This window comes from Bos indicus x Bos taurus, chromosome 3, assembly GCF_003369695.1.
Source record: "Bos indicus x Bos taurus breed Angus x Brahman F1 hybrid chromosome 3, Bos_hybrid_MaternalHap_v2.0, whole genome shotgun sequence".
Lineage (NCBI taxonomy): Eukaryota > Metazoa > Chordata > Mammalia > Artiodactyla > Bovidae > Bos > Bos indicus x Bos taurus.
The window spans coordinates 16895434-16916057 of record NC_040078.1 but is presented as its reverse complement, the minus strand read 5'-3'; the positions used below and the strand labels follow the sequence as shown (position 1 = coordinate 16916057).

Here is a 20624-nt window from a genome sequence, read left to right as displayed (position 1 = left end):
CGCTGGCCACATTCCAGTGTCTTCAGAAGCAACTGCATCATTTAGATGGTTGGGATTGTGTGAATGAGGGTGTTTGGAGGTGGGCATGTGTTGAAACCACACAGAGTGATTGTGAATCTGCCTGTCTGTGTATTTCCTCAGGAGATGTTTCCTCTTAGACAATAAACTTGTTAATTTTCTTTGCAAAAACTCTCATCACCGCTGTACACTGGGAAGGAGATTTGCTGGGAAGAATTTGCTCATATACTGGGGAATCTTCAAAGCAGGTAACTGACCATTGTGTATTCTCTCTGAGCTACATGCAGCAACAAAAAGGAGGAAGTAACACAAGTTTCTGGTGAGAAAAGACACTTTATTGTTTCTTGGGTTGTCTGGAGGCCTCTGGGCTCACTGATTTCCCCCAGAACAGAGCTGTGCTCCGTGGCTGTGGTTGTGATAGTCTGTGGCTATGTCCGCCAGCAAGGACAGGAACTCAGAAAAGTCAATCTTCCGGTCTTTATTCTTGTCTTGTTTCTCAAAGATATTGGACAAGTAATCTCTGCCCCTTTTCTCCTGTGGGAAAAAACACAAAACAAGGCAAATTCATCCCCACAAGAGCGATGAGCTGGGAGAAGAGGAAGAGGCAGAGATAGAAAAATGAGGACCCAGCACAGCCCAAAGGTGTCTGGTGTGGCATTGAGGAGGGGAGGTGTGGGATGAGGTAGGGATATTGACATTTCCCTGCAGTTCAACAGACAGTCCTTCCCCAAATGTGAACTTGGATGAGAGACTCACATGGTGAGCAGACTCTGCCCTGAGTTGCCCTGATCAGTGTGCTGGTGGGTGGTCTCCAGCCCCAAAACACCCCCTCAACCCCCTACAAGGCTGAACCTACCTAAGTTCTGTTCCGGGACTCAAATAAACGCTGTGCTGTGCTCAGTCTGCCTGACTGTTAACGACTCCATGAACTGTAGCCCACCAGGCTCATCTGTCCATGGAGATTCTCCAGGCAAGAATACTGGAGTGGGTTATCTATCCCTTCTCCAGAGGAACTTCCTGACCCAGGAATCAAACCAGGGTCTCCTGTATTACAGGTGGGTTCTTTACCAGTTGAGCTACCAGGGAAGCCCCAAATTAGCCCTGCTGCTGCTGCTGCTGCTGCTAAGTCGCTTCAGTTGTGTCCAACTCTGTGCGACCCCATAGACGGCAGCCCACCAGGCTCCCCCATCCCTGGGATTCTCCAGGCAAGAACACTGGAGTGGGTTGCCATTTCCTTCTCCAATGCAGAAAAGTGAAAAGTGAAAGGGAAGTCACTCAGTTGTGTCCGACTCTTAGCGACCCCATGGACTACAGCCTACCAGGCTCCTCCATTCATGGGATTTTCCAGGCAAGAGTAACTACTCATATGTAAATATAACCGAATCACTGTGTTGCATACCTGAAACTAACACTATATTATAACTATATATTATAACTCTATTATTGACTATACTTCAATTAAATCAATAAATAATAAATAAACTCCATCCTTGTCATCGTCAACCTAACCCTCCTCTCCTATTTTCTCTTTTTGGCCTCCAGGATCCTACATGCTTTGAGTTTCCTTTTCTTACTTACCTAACCTCTTTGTTACCTAGTAACCTCTTTTTTTTGGAGAAGGAAATGGCAACCCACTCCAGTGTTCTTGGCTGGAGAATCCCAGGGACGGGGGAGCCTGGTGGGCTGCCATCTATGGGATCGCACAGAGTTGGACACAACTGAAGCGACTTAGCAGCAGCAGCAGCAACCTCATTTTTTTTTTTTTTTTGTTGTAATTCATTCAGAATATTCTAATTGTCAGGTTAAAGCAGGTCAGCAAATTCGTTGTAAAAGGAGGGGTTAAATTCTGTCAGGAGTGCATTTATACAGAAAGCAACCTAGTTGTTCCAGAGGTGAGAGGGATAGGTGGAGGGGCAAGATAGGGGAAGGGGATTAACAGGTACAAACTACTAGGTATAAAAAGAGAGAGATAAAAAGATGCAAAGTACAGCATAGAAAATATTACCAATGTGTTCCAACAACTTTGATGGAGTATAATCTATAAAAATATCAAATCACTATGTTGTACGCTTGAACTAACACAACATTGTAAACCAAATATATTTCTAGATAAATAAATAAAATTTTGTTCCTATTAAAAAAATTCTGCCAATGATGGAATTTCTGTCACCTTCCCTCTGATCTCAAGAACCCTGAGGGGAGCCTCTAGAGCCTCTCAAGATCTGAGCAGAAGAGTTTGAGTCTCATACAGAAGCTGGGACAGGCGAGAGGGGACCCGTCACTGCCCTCCAGCTGTAGCGCTTTTTGATAACTTATCATCAACTACTTATATGCACACATTTTCCTACTTTGCCACATACATCATCTCTTTACGCCCTGATATAGGTCAGGATAGGAAGTTCTATGATGCCCTTTTGCAGATGAGAAAGTGAGGATCAGAGAATGAGAGGGACTTGTCCAAAGTCACCCAGGAAAGGGTCCTCAGTCATGCCAGGACCCAGTCACCATGGGGGACCTGAACCCCACTCACACAGGCACCGAGGAAGTTGGGGAAGTTCTCCTTCATCAGCCGCAGCAGGTCCTCCTTCTCGATGGTGTCATCGGATCCCGAGTATTTGTGAAACAGGTTGATCAAGTCTGTAATGGCCTGCTCAAGCTGAGAGCCGCTCATCTTGGCTTCCAAAGAGCTGCCAGAGAGGAATCAGTGACTTTTGTGTCCTTCCCCCAGGGGAGGGTCCCCAAGTTAGGACACCTGGATGGGGACTGAGCAGCCAGCAAAAGCGTGGCTCATTTGGAGCACAAGAAACTGCTTCTCTGCATGGTGGAAGGAGTAGCTGAGCAGCAGGAGGGCCCGACCAAGCTTGGGGCTGGGTCCCCACAGCTCAGGGTGTGAGTAGGTGAAGGAGATCGGCAGACTCCACTGTGGGGAGGACCACAGCATGTGGAAGCAGAGACGGGGGGGTCAGCCCCAGTAAGAGGACTGAGCCTGAGGTGGGACCCAGCAACCAGAGCTTTTGAATGACCCCACACCCCAAACAGCAGCAAATCCATCTCCTCCAGGTTCAGCATCAGGGTCAGAGTCACAGGGGCAGCACAGTGTCACCTCTGATCTGGTCTGAGCCTCCTGGGCTGCTTCAGGAAGACTCCCTAGAAACCCACCTGGACCATAAAGCAAGCTCTACAATAAGTGGACAGAAATGCAGTCCTGTCCTGAGCCCTGGTGGGGGCCTTCCTGGACCACCCCTGAGAGAGAAAGAGGGACTGGGGATCAGAATCAGCCTGGGGTTGGGAGTGAACAGAAATAGCTGCCCCAGCTCCAGGCTGTTGAGTGGAATGTGGGAGATGGGGGTCCTTCCGATTTTCTGTTACTGGGCACTATGTGCATCTCCAAGGCTTGACCTCATTAAAATAAAGAGAACATCTGACTTCCCTAAGCAGGTTCTTCCCCCAGCAGTCAGAGGTCTGGGCTGTCCTGGACCCCAGTCAGAGAAACTGGACAGAGCAGCCCTCCCATGCCAGATTTTCCTATGCAGCCAGGACATGACCCTGAGTCACGCGTGTCAGCATCTAAGACAAACCCCACTGCCTTCTGATGTAGGAGAAAGAGCCCACTGTTCTGTCAGTAAGAGGACCCACCCAAGGCTTCTGTCAACGTGGCCAAGACCAGAGCCGAGCCCTGCGTGCAGATGGTCCCTGAGCATTTTCCTGCTGGGAGGAGGTGGGGAGCTCTGGTTGATCAGTCTTTTACCCAGGTCAGGGCAGGACGTCTCACCAGAGTAATGGTGAGTGAGGGTCCCAAGCCTGGGGTTAAGGCTTTGGCTGGGGCTCCCACTCTCCTCAAGGGTGAGGTCGGTGGGTTTTTTGACCTGATAATCAGGTGAGTCCAGAGAAAGCAAGAAGAGGGGGAGGGTCCTCAGCTCCCACTGGGCACGTGTCCACAAGAGCATCACTGAGGAGCCAGTGGAGGAGCAGGGAGTACTGGCCATCTTGCCACACAGATGGAACCTCAGCATGTTGGCGGCAGAGTCAGGACTGGACCACAGGCTCCTGCATCCCCTCCCAGAGCTGCTTCCCGGCTCCTCCTAGAAAAGGTAGATAGGCCGGAGCAGACTTACCTGATCAGAAGAGATGTCACCAAGGAGATGGACGAGTGAGATGCTCACTGGACAGAGACCGGTCCCTTTATAAGGCTTAGCCGGGAGCTTCCCGGGGCTGGGAGCCCTGCGGCTCTGTTCGCTCTCTGCTTCTTGGAGCATTGCCCCACTCAGGTGGGTGGGCCACACCCAGGAGGGTGTGCCCAGCCTTTCCCATCAGAACCCCAGGACACACTGCACCTCCCAGGATCTTTCCCTAGAGGCTTCTCTGTCCCCTGCTTGATCTGGGGCCAGTGGAGTGTGTGGCAACACGACAGGGATTAGAGTAGAGAAAACTGGATTTCTGGACCTAAGAAAGGTGGAATTTTGGACTCTGAAGGCAGCAAGTTCTCCATTTTCACTCACTCAGTCCTTCTACAAACTTGTTCTGAGTGTAATAACCACCACTTACTAAGAGCAAAGGCTGTGCCAGGCATCAAGATACTGCTGCCATTGCTGCCTGCTTCGTCCTCACCAGCTATGACCTAGATCTGTTGTCTCCAGGTCCGAGTGGAAAATCAGGTTTATAAAGATTTTAAGATACAGCTAGTAGACAGTAGATTCCGGATATGATCCCAGAAAAGCCTATTTCAAAACCTTCTATTAATCCTTCAACTAAATCTCAGAACCTTCCTTCTGGGACTCACAGTCCAGGGGAGTGAAGTAGGTCACCTCACTGCCATCTTCACACCAGATCCTCAGTGGATCCTGGGAGGGAGACAGGTGTCGTGACCCGCAGTGACAGATGAGGGGACACAGGGAAGGCAGTGGGCCTGGCCTTTCTCCTGCTGCTGAGGGGACACTCAGGGTCAGAACCCTGAGTCCTGACTTCACCTCCTCACTCTTGAGTTCCCTTCTCAGCCCCTGGGTTGCCTGGGCCACCCGGGCCCCACCGTCTATGTCCAGTGGTGGTGATGACCATGGGATGAGCCTGGAGGCAGAGACTTGGGCAAAGTCTCCTCTTGGACCCTGAGGCTGGCTTCCCCCAAGTCTTCCATAACCTTCCTCCTTCCTCCATGCTAAACAGTCTCTCGGAAGTTGGCAGCCAGGCCCTGGGCTCTGCTGTGTCCCCAGCTGCTGCAGAAAGGCTGGTTCCAGAGCACAAAACAGGAACCTGGAGTCAAGCTGAGGTCTGGGGGCTTCTGGGGACCTGCCCTGCTGACTCACTAGGAGCTCTTGCTCCCCTTGGGACTTCCTCCCATGGAGTGAGGGAGCTGGTTCAGGCATTGGCGTCCCTGGGCTCCTTCCCACTGCTGAGCCCCAGTCAGGGCCTCCCAGCACACAGGCATCCCTATTCACACTACACTCACTTTCTCAGGACCACTCCTCCCTAATTTATTCATTTAACCCATTCTCATCCCCGTTGAGAAACCTCCCAAGAAGAATACACAAGACACTTTGGGCAGGGGAACTGAGACTTAATTCCCTCTTAAAGTCCAACTGTAGCTTTTACATTTTGAACCCTTCCAAAATACTTAAAATTAGTTTTTTAGTATTTAGAGTTAATTCTCCTTTTGTTCCATTCTCAGCTTCAGTTTCAGAGGCTGAGCTATTTATAATCTTAAGCTCCTGGAACACAAATACCTCCGATCTCTTGCAAGGTCCTGCTCTTGTTTATTTTCCTCTAATGGACAGGGAGGCCTGGCGTGCTGCGATTCATGGGGTCGAAAAGAGTCGGACACGACTGAGCGACTGATCTGATCTGATCTGATCTGAATCTCTGTTCCCGTTCCATTCTTCACAAAAAGCATCAATTTCTTCTGCTTATATGAATACATTCTTGTAAATGTGAGTAGTTATTTTGGTCCATGTGCTGTGGATGTTTTTTTATATAGCTCAAACTTACAGAAATATACAGCAAAAATGTATGTACAGCCCAGTAACTTATTTCTACCACCTATAACCTTCCTTAGATCAAAAAATAAAACATGTCTTCCAGCCACCACCCCCTCTTCTCTCTTCTCATGAAAACCACCAGCCAGACTTACATGATTGAAGCTCTCTATTTTCTTTAGAGTTTACCATTTAAGCATTTATCAGTGTACACTGTAATTTGCCTAATTTCTGAATTTTACATGAATGGAAATATTTTTCTGTGTTCTGTCCGCCTTCTTTAGATCAATAGTAAATTTTTAAGTTTTATCATGTTAGGTCGTGTGCTGTGGTTTTTCACTGTTGTGCAGTATTCCTTTGCAAGAAGGTGACTGAGTGCCGAAGAATTGATGCTTTTAAACTGTGGTGTTGGAGAAGACTCTTGAGAGTCCCTTGGACTGCAAGGACATCCAACCAGTCCATTCTGAAGGAGATCAGCCCTGGGATTTCTTTGGAAGGAATGATGCTAAAGCTGAAACTCCAGTACTTTGGCCACCTCATGCGAAGAGTTGACTCATTGGAAAAGACTCTGATGCTGGGAAGGATTGGGGGCAGGAGGAGAAGGGGACGACAGAGGATGAGAGGGCTGGATGGCATCACTGACTCGATGGACGTGAGTCTGGGTGAACTCCGGGAGTTGGTGATGGACAGGGAGGCCTGGCGTGCTGTGATTCATGGGGTCACAAAGAGTCGGACATGACTGAGCGACTGATCTGATCTGATCTGATCTGACCATGATTGTCAAAAATTCTGCTTCAGATACTACATACTGTTCACTTTCTTATCTTCCTTTCAGAGTGGTATCCTGCTCAGGTGATCAGAGATTTTGACCTGTGACCTCACGTTCCCCTGGTGTAGCAGCCTCCCTGTCTGATGACTTGTATGCCGGGGGCCCAGGGTGGGCCCTAGTTGTATCTGTGCTGTGCTTAAGGAATGAGAAAGGGGGACTTCCCTGGTGGTCCAGTGGCTAAGACTCCAGGCTCCCAACGCAGGGGGCCTGGGTTCAATCTCTGGTCAGAGAACTAGACCCCACATCTGTATCCCGGTGCAGTCAAATAAACAAATATTTTTTAAAGAAGAGATGAGTCTCAGGACACAGAGCCCAGGTCCTGGGAACCAACTTTGGATCAGTCCTGTTTACTGTCAAAGACAGCAATGTTTTCAACCATTCTCAGCACCCTGGCATCTCCAGTATCACTCACCACCACCAGAAAGGCTATAGGGAATCTTCCAGTGCCTTAACCAAAAATGCCTTTTGGTTAAGCCCAAGGGCTGCTCATCCAAGTCAAATCTAGCTTGAGTCATCTGTAAGGTTTTGGGTCTCCAGAAAGGAAGATTGTTCTGTTCACCCATCCAGGCATTGAGGAATACTAGCTTCTAATAAAAGAACCACTATTTGCGATCAAGCACTGAGCTAGTGGTTTAGTTTCCTAAAGTAGAAGCTTAGATTATTGTTCCCCTGTGTCAATGGGCAGCCTAGTAGGCTGGAGCACTGAGCATTGGAAGCCAAGGTGCAAACTCAAATCACTAGCCTGCTACAGAGCCACAGAGGAGGAGGAAGACCCATGGAAAGTATGGATCTGAGAAAAAGAACAGGATCTTCTGTGAGGCTCAGAGCTGGGCTGGTGCCTCCAGCAAGGAACCCTGGCTGTGTTCTACCCACCAAGCTCCCAGAGCATAGCGGCTCTGCCCAGAATTTCCCATCAGAACCCCAGGACCTACCTGTGCACACTGCACCCAGGCTAACTCATCCTGAACTTTTGCTCCATCACAAGCTCCATGGGGCTAGAGTAAAAGGGATGGGAGACAGTGGGTTAGAACAGAGATAAAGGGTTTGCTGAACTCCAGAAACTGTGGCTTTGGGTGTCTGGAAAGGAAGATTGTTTTTATGCACTCATCCAGACATTTGCAGAAATAATAGCCAATAGTACAAGAGCTCCCATTTATGAACAATCTGTACCAAGTACTACGCTAATGATTGAATTTCCTAAAATGCAAACTTAGATTATTAATTTTAGATGCTCCTTCTCTGATATACATATTCAAACATAAAAATTACCCTCTAAGCACTGCTTTTGCTTCATTCCAAAATGAAAAGCTTTTATAAATTGTCTTTTCATTTTCATTTAGTTCAAAATATTTTTTATATTCTCTTGATATAGCTTCTTTGACCCACATATTATTTAGAAGTGTGTTACTTGATCTGTGAAAATGTTGGGATTTTCCAGCCATCTTTCTATTATTGATTTCTACTTTATTTCCAGTGTGGTCTGAAAGCATACCCATGTTTGATTTCTACTCTTTTAAAATTGGTTAAGACGTGTTTTATGACCCAGAATTTAGTCTATCTTGATGAATGCACTGAATGAGCTTAAGAGGAATGTGTTTTCTGCTGTTGTTGGCTAAAGGAGCCTGGAAAAGTCAGTTAGATCCAATTGATTGATGATCTATCCAATTCAACTCTGTCCTTATTGATTTTCCGCCCATTGTATCTGTCCGTTTCTGACAGAGAGGTGTTGAAGTCTCCAACTTAAATAGTGTTCGTCGCTCAGTCATGTCCCACTCTTTGCAACCCCATGGACCACAGCCCACCAGGCTCCTCTGTCCATGGGATTCTCCAGGCAAAAATACTGGAGTGAGTTGCCATTTCCTTCTCCAAACTTTAATCGTGAATTCATCTATTTCTCCGTGCAGTTCAATCAGGTTTTGCCTCCCGCATTTTGATGCACTATAACCAAGAGCATACACAGTTGAGCGTTGTTGTCATCCTGAAGAACGGACCCCTTTCCATTACATAATGCCCCTCATTGTCTCTGATCACTTTTCTTGCTCTGAAGTCTTGTTTTATCTGTCTGAAATTAATAATTCATTAGTTAATTAATTAAAATCTCTAATTTTGTGTGTGTGTTAGTGTGGTATACTTTTCCCCATCTCTTTACTTGTTATCTATTTGTGTTTAATGTTTAAAAGATGATTTCTTTAAACAGGTGGTTGCATGGGTAGCGAGTAGGAGAAGGAAAGGGGGGAAAAATGATAACTATTTGGGGTAATGAATGTTGATCAGCTTAACTGAGGTGATCATTTAACAATGTATATTTATATAAAACCATCATATTGTATATCTTAAATAGACACAGTTTTGTCAATTATACCACAATAAAACTAAAAAAGATGTTTTTTAAATGAAATAAAAGCAAGTTTTTGCAGAAAGCCTACAGATGAGCCCTATTTTTTAACTCACTCTGACAATCTCTTTTAATTGGTATATTTAGACCATTCACACTAAAAGTGACTATTAATATAGTCAGGTTAATATCAACCATATTCATAGCTGTTTTCTACTCATAGCTCTTTTTGTGAGTTTTTTCACCTTTCACTCTTTTTTCTGTCTTTTCTGGTTTTAACTGAGCATTTTACATGGTTCTGTTTTCCCTCTTAACATATCAATTATACTGTTTTGTTAGTGTCTTCGGTGGTTGCCCTAGAATTTGTAATATACATTTGCAAGTAATCTAAGTCCACATTCAGATAATACTGTATTACTTAACAGGTCTTGCAGGTACCTTATAACAGAGTACTCCCAATTTCCTCTTCTGCCTATTACATTGCTATTATTTATTTCTCTTATAGGTAATCACCTAATACATTACCACAATAATTATTTTGAACAAACTGTAATCAGTTAGATCAATTCAGAATAAGAAAAACATGTTGTGTGTCAATTACACCTTGATAAAAAAAAGTAAATTCATAACAAATGAAAAAATTTTCAAGAAAAAAGATTTTATTTTATCTTCATTTATTCCTTCTCTAACATTCTTATTCTTTATGTAGGTCTAAGTTTCTGACCTACATCATTTTCCTTCTTCCTGAAGAACTTCTTGGGACATTTCTTCCAAGACAGGTCTAACTAGCAACAAATTCCCTCAGTTTTTGTCTTTATTTCTTTTTCACTTTTGAAGAATAATTTCACTGAATACAGAATTCTAGTTTGGTGGGTTTTGTCTTTACACTTTAGACCAGATCAGATCAGATCAGTCGCTCAGTCGTGTCCGACTCTTTGCGACCCCGTGAATCACAGAACGCCAGGCCTCCCTGTCCATCACCAACTCCCAGAGTTCACTCAAACTCATGTCCATCGAGTCAGTGATGCCATCCAGCCCTCTCATCCTCTGTTGTCCCCTTCTCCTCCTGCCCCCAATCCCTCCCAGAATCAGGGTCTTTTCCAACGAGTCAACTCTTCGCATGAGGTGGCCAAAGTACTGGAGTTTCAGCTTTAGCATCATTCCTTCCAAAGAAATCCCAGGGCTGATCTCCTTCAGAATGGACTAGTTGAATCTCCTTGCAGTCCAAGGGACTCTCAAGAGTCTTCTCCAACACCACAGTTCAAAAGCATCAATTCTTCAGCTCTCAGCCTTCTTCACAGTCCAACTCACCCCGCTATTCTTGCTTGCATGGTCTCTGAAGAGAAATCCAATAAAATCCTTATTCTTGTGCCTCTATATGTAGGGTGAGGCAGTATTCTCCACCTCTGGCTTCTTTCAAGATTTTCTCTTTGTGTTTGCATTTCTGAAATTTGAATATAATCCATGCCTAGATGTGGTTCTTTGGGCATTTGTTCTGCTTGGTGTTCTCTGATATTTCTGGATCTGTGGTTTAGTATCTGTTGTTAATTTAGGAAAATTCTCAGCAATTATTTCTTTAAATATTTCTTCTGTTTCTTTCTTTCTTTTCCTCTGATATTCCTGTTATATGTACATTACACCTTTTGTAATTGTCTTGTATATTCTGTTCTTGTTTTTTTCTCTTTGCTTTTCTATTTAGAAAGTTTCTATTGACATATCTTTAAGCTCACTGATTGTTTTCAATTGTAGCCAGTCTACCAATGAGCCCATCAAAGACATTCATTGCTATTATAATGTTTTTTATTTCTGCTATGTCTATTTTCTACTATTTGCATAACTTTCTTAGAGTTTTCATCTTTCCAGTTACGGTATCCATCTAATCCTACATATTACCTACTTCCCACTTTTCCACTATAGCTCTTGGCATATTAATCGTAGTTATTTTAAATTTTCAGTTTGATCACTCCAAAAGGAATATGCCAGTGGACACCCACGGCCTCCAGTTCTGCTCCACAGTGGTTGTGTCCCTGGACGAACTGTTTCTCTTCTCTGAGTTTTGGATTCTTCCACTGAAAATGGAGTTAAATTACACTTTAGCTTGGTTTTTCTTTTACCAGACTGTCACAAATTTTTGCTCCCTTGCTTCTGAAAATATTTGAGTTTAAGCCTTGATCTTGAGTGTAACTTCTCCAGGAGCAGGACCCAGACTCCTTCATCAAATACTCAGTGTCCTGGAAACAGAGTACCATCTCTGAGCCAGAGAAAAACAGGTCTCTAAGAAGACCACCTCTCCTCACTGGCCTCTCCCCTCCTTTCTCGTTGGACCCCTTAGGGTTTCCTGAACCCTCCCTGTCAAGTCCTCCACCTGGCATTCCCTTCCACCTCCTTCTTTCCCAGGAAACACATCCCTCTTTCAGATGTAGGTTAATAGCTACCTCTGTTGTGGAGCTTTCCCTGACTTCTTCAAAGAGGTTTTGCAGGGACCCCAGGTTCCAGCGGCACTTCCTCATCTCTTGGTTTACCCCAGAGTGGCACTGTCTCTGCACTGATCAGGAAGGAACACAGGGTACTAGCCCAACCCGACAAGTCACCCTTCATGTGGCCTGGCCGGGATAGCACTTCCATCTCTGTGCCATAGTCTATTCGTCTATCAGTGGGGACACAAACACCACTTCACAGAACCCTGAGGACCACAGGAGGCAATGGGTGAGAAACACTTGGCAAGGTTGAGAAATGGGAAGAGGTAGCGTTCCTTTTGATAGAGATTCTGATGTGCTGAGTGACATCTGTGATTCAGTCTGAAAGCGGGCCTCTCCAGTGTACAGCCAATTTACAGACGTGGGTGGGGGTTATGCATGCTTACAGCTTCCCTGGGTGTAACAGTAGCCTGGTTGAAAGACTTCAATTAGATACAATGGGGAAGGAGGAGCAGTTATTCCTGAGGGCAGAGCTTCAGTTAGGGAAATGACACCCACACCCTCCCCACCTCTGCAAAGCGCTCCCAGAGCCTGACCCTCACATAAACCTCAGGTAAAACTTCCTGAATCACCCTCAGCAAAGGTAATATGCAGCACAGTCTCCTTCTCCACACTTCACAATTCATCCTCAGGGACCAGCAAAGGAACCAGAAGACAAAGGCCATCTCATCAAGAGGGCCTACTCTTCACAGGGAACAGGACTCTCAGGAAGAGCCTGAGTCAGGCTGCAGGCTCACCTCCCTCCTCCCCTCATCACACTGAGCCCCTCGGGCCCCAGACACACCAGCCCTTCCTGGACCACTTGCCTCTGTCCACACTGCCCCCAGTTCCCTTCCCCCAGTTCTCCGACTGCTCTGTGAACCTTCCTGCTTCACCCAACAGAGTTCTCATTCCTGCCATAATGCCCACACGTGCATCCCTATTTCTCAACTTCCTCCCCCCAATAATACTGAATGTCAGTGTTTACATCTTTCTCTCACCAACACAGCATCACAGGGAGCTCCCTGAAGGCCAGTCAGGTATCATTCCTCTTTGAATGGTCACAGCTAGACAGCTCCCAACAGAGAGAAGGCATGCCCCCATCCAAAAATAAATAAATACATAATAAATCACAGCATGAAATAATCTTAATAAAAGAATTGACCCAAGAGTCAAGAGTACTAGGTCCTCTGGTCCCAGCTCCACTAGCAAATCTCTGTGTGACCCAGGACAGCCAAGTCTCAGGTCCACGAACAGCAAGAAATGATGGAGATGAACGTATTCAATACACGTAAGAGGTGTTAACAGAATTATTGACAGATCTGTTACTGAAAGTGCAAACCTGACTTGTAGAAACTCACCAAGGAGGGAGCAAGTGTACTGAAAACTGGACCAGGTTCTATAACAAATTGTTCTTCTATGAAGCGGTACAATTTGTGCCCAGGAGAGGAACAACATCCTCAGAATCAGAAGCATCTCTTCAGATAGGTCGCCCTCTAAAATATGACCGTGACATTGGTGGGAGGCGAAAAGCCAGGAGACTGGACCAAGAGTTCTTGTACAGGCTTTAACTATGGAATTGGCTGGGGAAATAGAGATAGGAAGACACAGACTGAGGCAAAAGGGCCTCTGCAAAGCTTGATCATGGTAACTAACTGGTAGCAGACACAAGAGGTTAGAAATGCTTGCAGAGATCATTGCTGCCCTCCCTCGTCCCCGTGCACTGGAGAAGTGGGACTGGAAAGGGGGCAACTAAGCTGGTCAGTGTGGAGTCTCTGCCCCAGTCACAGGATATGTCAGAGGAGAAGAAGGGAAGAAGGATCCATGCCTTGAGCCTTCAGTGAAAGCTGGCCGGGGCAGTATGGGGGATTCAAAGCTCTCAAAACCAGAGTGAGGTAAGAGTCTTCTTCCAGTACATCTAGCTTGGGTTTTAATTTTTTTAAGTGGCTGTTTCACATGCTTGATAATACAGTTTCAACACATCTGTGCAAGTGTTAGAAATCTTAATGTAATGCATGCAAAACTTCCAGCATTTGCATTGAAACTTTGGCTGACTGTGACCCTGCCTTTGTGTAGCAATAAAACTCTTCTTAAATGTGTCAGAGATACAAGGGGAAGATATCAGTGTGATTGATTATGGAATCAGATCTGAGTAGAGCTACGTGCCACTCAAGACTTGTCAACGTGAGTATTACTCATCTTTGCTTTCAAAGAGCTGCTGGAAAGAAAAGAAATAACTGATGTGTTTTGTCACTGGGTGTGGATCTGTGGGGAAAGAATAAATTCGATGGACAATAAGATGGGTAGGAAAGGATTGGAGGAATGAGGATGTAAAGGGCGTGAGGACAGAGCTAAATTAGAGCAGAACTAAGTGTATTTTCAGTTTTGATCCAGATGAATGAGGGGGCGCAGAAGGGCCACTCTCCTCACCCATCTCCACCCAAGGTCTTTCACATTGTATTCTAGAAGTCACCCCACAGAGAATAAAATCTGAGTGGTTTTCTGGAGCATCATGTTGCTCTGGAAGGGCACAAGATCAGGACCCGATTCTGGGAATGGGACCACTCAGGCCCTGTGAGGCCTCTGAGATGATGCAGAAGAAAGGCTGTAGTGCTTGCGATCCACAGGGAAAGGAGAGAGTTGAGTTTCCATGTGGGAAGAGTCCAGGCCCTGGATGCCAGTTATTAGGACATCCTGTGGGGACCAAGAAAGGAGCAAGACTTTCTAGCCTCTCTACCTCAAGTCTCAGAGTTAGCAATAAAATTTTCCTCAGTTTGGAAAGTCAAGGCTGGAGTCTAATGTCCACAGCAGGACAACAGTAATGAACAACATGACTTCGGCTCATTCTGGACAGGCCCTCTCAGATTCCTGGAACTCTTGACACACACATGTGCACACACACACCAGACATTCATACAGACATGCACAAAAGCCTGTACACCAGCATAACACCTCACATTGTCCACAGAGCATACTCTGGGGCAGCCTCCATCTAACCAAACACACATTTAGTGGCCTGACCACCTCTGGTCACAAGCATGAGAACAAGCAGAAATAAATATCCCAGGAACACTCTCAAAGAGTCATAAAAGAAGACTGTTTCCAGAGTAAAAAATCAGAAGAAATGCCTGCCAGACTTCTTGACCAAATAGAGGGATCAGAAGAGGCCATTGGATCAACCACAGTTGTAAATTTCTGTCCCTCTTTTCCTAAGACCTAAGCTTTTTCTGTTTTGTTTTAATTGGAATATAGTTGATTAATGGGGCTTTCCCGGTGGCTCAGTGGTCCTGCAGTGTAGGAGACCTGGGTTTGATCCCTGGGTTGGGAAGATCCCCTGGGGGAGGACATAGCAACCCACTCCAGTATTCTTGCCTAGAGAATCCCATGGACAGAGGAGCTGGTGGGCTACAGTCCGTGGGGTCGTAAAGAGTCGGACAACTGAAGCGACTTAGTTAGCTGGACTAGGAGGACCAATTGTCCTTGTTTGCCTGGGATTGAGAGGATTCCTAGACATCGGACTTTTAGTGCTAAAACTGGTCAAGTCCTAGTCAAGCCAGGACAAGCCAGTCATCCTAGTCTGGACTCTGGAAAGCAAGTTGTTACAGAGATGCATGCACATGGTTACACCACATGCTGCTGGTTAGTTTTGGGGCCGGACTGGGTTTGGCGCCAAAGGAAAAGGACAGTGGTACATTTATCACTAAGAACTCCCTACTACATAGCACCCCCTTTTCCCCCTAGGCCCTAGGTATGTGCAGTTGAGAGCAGACTGAAAAATTATCCCCAAAGAGAAGGAAATCCACGTGTTAGTTGCTCAGCCAGGGAAACATCCAGGACACTACTGAGGATGTACTTTTTTTTTTTTTTTTTTTGATTAGTCAAGGAGAGTGCCCAGGGGATAATGGGACTTTCTTCTTACAGACCTATGGACTGACCTCTTCTTTTAGAGCAAGGCAGAAGGTGGCCAGGACAATGGAGCATGAGGACTAGTGGGAATATGGGAAAGATTGACTTGGCCCCCAGGCACTTCTCTGGGAATATTTATCAGCCCAGATTGCTAAAGAAGATCAAAGACAAAGGCAGGTTAGTGGCCAAGGGGCTAAAGTGGGCTCTGGTCATCCTAGATATGGCTTTGTCCTCAGCTCCCATTGGAGGCATTTTCCCAGTGGCTCCTCGTGACTGGAGACTCATAGCATCAATTTCTGACCTGGGATGGGTGTAGCCCCAACACCCTGATTTTACAGATAAACACACTGAGGCACAGGGAGTGCTGACTCATTCCAGGTCACGTAGCCCAGTTGGTGTCAGAGCTAGTTGGTGAGCTGACAATGATTGATAACCAGTCACAGGAAGTTCCCTTGCTCTTCAATATTGCACGTGGAATTTACACCTGAGGAATCCAAAAGGCTGATTGGACCTTGTAAGGAGTTGCTGTCTTAGTCTGTTCAGGCTGCTGTAACAAAAATGCCAAAAACTGAGTGGCTTAAACAACAAACATTTATTTCCCAGTTCCGTAGGCTAGGCAGTACAAAGTCAAGGTGCTGGCAGATTTGCTGTCTGGTACATAGTACATGGTCTTCCCAGGTGGCACTAGTGGTAAAGAACCTGCCTGCCAAAGCAGGAGACGATGTGGATTCAATCCCTGAGTCGGGAGGATCCCCTGGAGGAAGGCATGGCAACCCCTCTAGTATTCTTGCCTGGAAAATCCCCATGAACAGAGGTGCCTGGCGGGTTATGGTCCACGGGGTTGCAAAGAGTCAAACACAACTGAGCAAGTAAGCACATCACAGCACGGCATGTGGGCTTCCCAAGGTGGCACCAGTGGTAAAGAGCCCGCCTGCCAATTCAGGAGACATAAGAGATGGAGATTCAGTCTCTGAGTTGGAAAGATCCCCTGGAGGAAGACACGGCAACCCACTTTAATATTCTTGCCTGGAGAAACCCATGGACAGGGGAGCCTGGCAGGCTACGGTCCTTAGAGTCACAAAGAATCAGACACGACTGAAGCGACTTAATATGCACACACTTAGTACATGTTACATCATCTTCTCACTGTGTCTTCACATGCAAAACTTAGGGAGCTTTCTTGGGTCTCTTTAATAGGGCACTAATCCCACTCATGAGAGTTCCACCCTCATAATCTAATCACCTATCAAAGCCCCCCTCCTCCAACACCATCAACTGGGAGTTAGGATCTCAACATAGGAATTTTAGGGGGACATAAACATTCTGTCTATAGCAGTCACTGAAGAGAAAGACAAATTGGTAAGGAACAGGTGCTTCTCTGGGGCTCACAGCTGACCCAGTGCCAGTATTCCACCAGCTTTTGGATATGCCCAGAAATTTTCAACAGAGCCTTGGGGTTCACCAGAACCCTGGGGCTACCTGTGCCTCTGAGCCATCCAAGCCCCAGAGGTTGAAGCAGGGTTATAGAATCATAGATTAAATTGGAGAAGTGATGAGGAGTTTGCTGAACCCCAAGAAATATAGCTCATTGTGTCTGAGGAAAGAAACATGGCCTCTCCTGGTTTCCCCTTCCAGTCATTCAGGAAAAAATGGCTATAGATATTGAGAACTATTGTTTACTGAACACTGTGCCAAGCAAGTACAATATGTGCTTTACACACCAGTTTTTTGTTTATTTGGCCACGCCATGTGTCTTTCAGGGACTTAGTTCCCCAACCAGGGACTGACGCCAGGACCCATGCAGTGGACATGTGAAGTCTTAACCGCCGGACTGCCAGGGAATTCCCCTACAAGTCAGTTTATTTAATCTGCAAGAGAATTCTATTAGATGAATATTAGCATCTCCATTACACAGATAAATAAACTGAGATGTAAAGTGGTTCCATAAAAAATAAAAAAAATAAAGTGGTTCCATAATGTGAGCAAGTCATCTAGCAGGTAGTATAAAGCCAACAAACCCAGGTCAGCCTGACTCCAAAGCCGGACTCTTAATCCTTCTGCTGTTTTATGAAGTCCTTGGTATGTCACATCAGGATCCACCAGGCAGGAGCCCACAACACAGAAGACAGATGGCCATAAATGTTGTCAGCACAGCCCCACGGACTCTGATAGGGGAAGCCCAGAGAGCTGTGTGGCCATCAGGGCCCAGAGCAGCAGTGAGCGAGACTTCAGCAGGCTCTAGACCCTTGGATCTCATATTGCTAGTCCATAGGCCACTCTGAAAGGAATTAGCTCCCCTAAAGTTAAGTATCAATATGCAGCACCTATAACTGAGACTTGAATATTACCAGCAAGAACCTTGCTAAGGAACTGTGAAAAACAGGTAAGGTTTGTCTCCTGAGATCCACCTCCTGGGATAGGAGAATATGCTTTTGTCGTGTTATTTCCCTGGTGATTTACAAAAGATCCTGTGATGTTACAATTGGCCCCAGTTAAAGCTGACGCTCAGAGATTACCCTGTCCAACGCACTGGCCACTAGCTACATGTAGCTATCAAGGACTTGATGTATGGCTAGTGCAACTGAGAAGCTAAATTTTTTTTTTTATGTTTATATGAAGTATTATTATTGCACAGAAACCATTTGTTAAGGTAAGGAAAGAATCTGTTAAAACTATCTCAATTCAGGGTGTTGCATAGATGGGAGCCTGACAGCATAAATAGATCACCCATTACCATTTCCTTTTTTTTTTTAATCTATTGATTTTTAATTGAAGGATAATTGCTTTGCAATATTGTGTTGGTTTCTACCAAACATCAACATGAATAAGCCATTGGTTTACCCATGTCCCCTCCCACTTGAACATCTCTCCCACCTCCCTCCCCATCCCACCCCTCCCTCTACGTTGTTACCAAGGGTTGAGTTCCCTGCGTTGTACAGCAAATTCCCACTGGCTATCTATTTTACATATGGTAATATGTTTCCATGTTACTCTCCCCATACCTCCCACTCTCTCCTTCCTCACCTCCGGCAACTGTGTCCACAAGTCTGTTCTCAATGTCTGTGTCTCGACTGCGACTCTGCAAATACATTCATCAGTACCACCTTTCTAGCTTCCACATTTATGCATTAGTAGATGATTTTTTTCTTCAATTTAAAACTATTTTTTAAAGAAACTATTTAAGATTACATTTTATATAATGTCATTTGCACCAACCTGGATGAACCTAGAGATGATCATATTAAGACAGAGAAAGATAAATATAATATCACTTCCATATGGAATCTAAAAAAAAATTATACAAATGAATTTACTCACAAAATAGGCCCGCAGACATAGAAAACAAACTTATGGCTACCAAAGCGGAAAAGGGTAAAAGAAAAAGTGAGAGTGTTAGTCACTCAGTGTCCAACACTTTGCAACCCCATGGACTGTAGCCTTTTAGGCTCCTCTCTCCATGGGATTCTCCAGGCAAGAATACTGGAATGGATTGTTATTTCCTTCTCCAGATCTTCTCGACCTAGGGATCTAACCCAGGTCTCCTACATTGCAGGCAGATTCTTTACTGTCTGAGCCACCTGGGAAAGGGGCAGAGGAGAGGTAAATTAGGAGTTTGGGATTAACATATACACACTACTATATATAAAACAGATAACCAACAAGGACCTACTGTATAGCACAGGGAACTATATTCAATATCTTATAATAACTTATAACAGAAAAGAATCTGAAAATAACTTACTTGAAAGAAATTTTGTAATAGAAAAATTTTTTGATATTGTATATTTTATAACTTGAGATGCCCTGAAATTTTACAGGTCGTATATGAAAGAAACTTTATAAAGATTTTGAGCAATAATCCTAAGAATTTACAAGACATTACCAGGAACAAGTTGTAAAACAAAACAAAATCTTTTCTAAAGTATCAATAGCAAACTAATTACCACTATCAGAGGAAAGATTAAATTGTCTTTCTAGTCTCATGATTTTGCAAAATGATTGTCATATGAAGCAATCAAAGATCACAGAGCCAGGAAAACATAGAAAAAATAGTTAAGTAGACAGTTGAGTCATCCAGTTAATCAAAATATTGCCATTTTTATGACTTGTGTAATGTATGTGGTACTTACCAACTTTTTGAAATTCATGACTTGCGATAGCCTCTTCCTCTTTCTAAATAAAAATTTATGTATTCTTTTTCTGAATGGAGGATCCTCCTAAAATTTTAGCACGCACAAAATCTGTACTCAGTCCTGACATTTACCCATCTTGTCCATGACTTTGTCTCTGCCACAGCTTCTGCCTGGCTTCCCCCGCACCTCCCCTCTCCCTAGAAAAGTCTTCACACTCCTTCAGAGTCTGCTCAAAAGTCACCTCTTCTGTGAAGACTTTCCTAACTACCTCAAGATAATAGAGTTCCCCCTTCTGCTTCAGACACAGGGCAGTCTTACCTGTCTGTGGCACACCCTCATGGCACTGGGATTTGCCTCTCTACAGGCATCCCCTCAACAAGGGAGCAGGCTCCCAGGAACAGGCACTGAGGTCTTACCTACATTTCCATGTCCCCATCTCTCAGCGGGAGGTCACAGAGAACACGCATGTTTATGGGATGCAGTCGCGGCTGACCAGGAGATGGAGGGATGACTCCAGTACTAACATAATGACCCCCGAGGCCAAAAGAGAAGTGTCCTAACTCGGTGTGACACTAGGCAAAATCTGTACTTCCTTTGTTTTTGAGAAGTCTTTGTCTTATCTGTCAAATGGGAAATGAATATTCTGCTTTTCAGAGGTAATGGATGCGACAGCACCTGCGCGGTTGCGTGGTAAGTCGCTTCAGTCGTGGCCAATCCTGTGCGACCCTATGGACTGTATGGGTCCATAGGAGCTTATGCCAGGCTCCTCTCTGTCCATGGGATTCTCCAGGCAAGAATACTGGAGTGGGTTGCCATGCCCTCCTCTAGGGGATCTTCCTGACCCAGGGATCAGACCTGTGTCTTTTACATTTCCTGCGTTGGCAGGCAAGTTCTTTACCACTAGCACCACCTGGGAAACCCATGAAAGCACCCAGAAAGGTGGGAAGTGCGTAGAGTAGACGTAGTGAAAAGTAGAGAAAA

General features: G+C 45.3%; 1 protein-coding gene across 2 annotated transcripts; it reads right to left on the bottom strand.

Annotated features, from left to right (window-relative positions):
- Positions 1 to 331: 331 nt before the first annotated feature.
- Positions 332 to 20168, bottom strand: LOC113886714 (protein S100-A7). Of its 2 annotated transcripts, XM_027533089.1 has the most exons (4): positions 20060 to 20168; positions 7746 to 7808; positions 2549 to 2705; positions 332 to 552 (listed from the first exon to the last, which is right to left on the bottom strand). In XM_027533089.1, exons 3-4 carry the CDS (start codon positions 2687 to 2689, stop codon positions 388 to 390), a joined length of 306 nt encoding a protein of 101 aa, XP_027388890.1. In that variant the 5' UTR covers positions 2690 to 2705; positions 7746 to 7808; positions 20060 to 20168; the 3' UTR covers positions 332 to 387. The 2 variants fall into 2 exon arrangements, with proteins under 2 accessions (XP_027388890.1, XP_027388880.1); XM_027533079.1 differs by lacking the exons at positions 7746 to 7808; positions 20060 to 20168 and adding an exon at positions 4134 to 4239.
- Between the last annotated feature and the right edge of the window lie 456 nt (positions 20169 to 20624).

What these genes read in the sequence shown, in the direction of transcription:
- LOC113886714 (XM_027533089.1), bottom strand. Translation starts at nt 2,689, where the DNA reads ATGAGCGGCTCTCAGCTTGAGCAGGCCATTACAGACTTGATCAACCTG. An exon ending in CCAACTTCCTCGGTGCCTGT is followed by an intron (nt 553 to 2,548) that starts GTGAGTGGGGTT and finishes TTTTTCCCACAG; the next exon opens with GAGAAAAGGGGCAGAGATTA.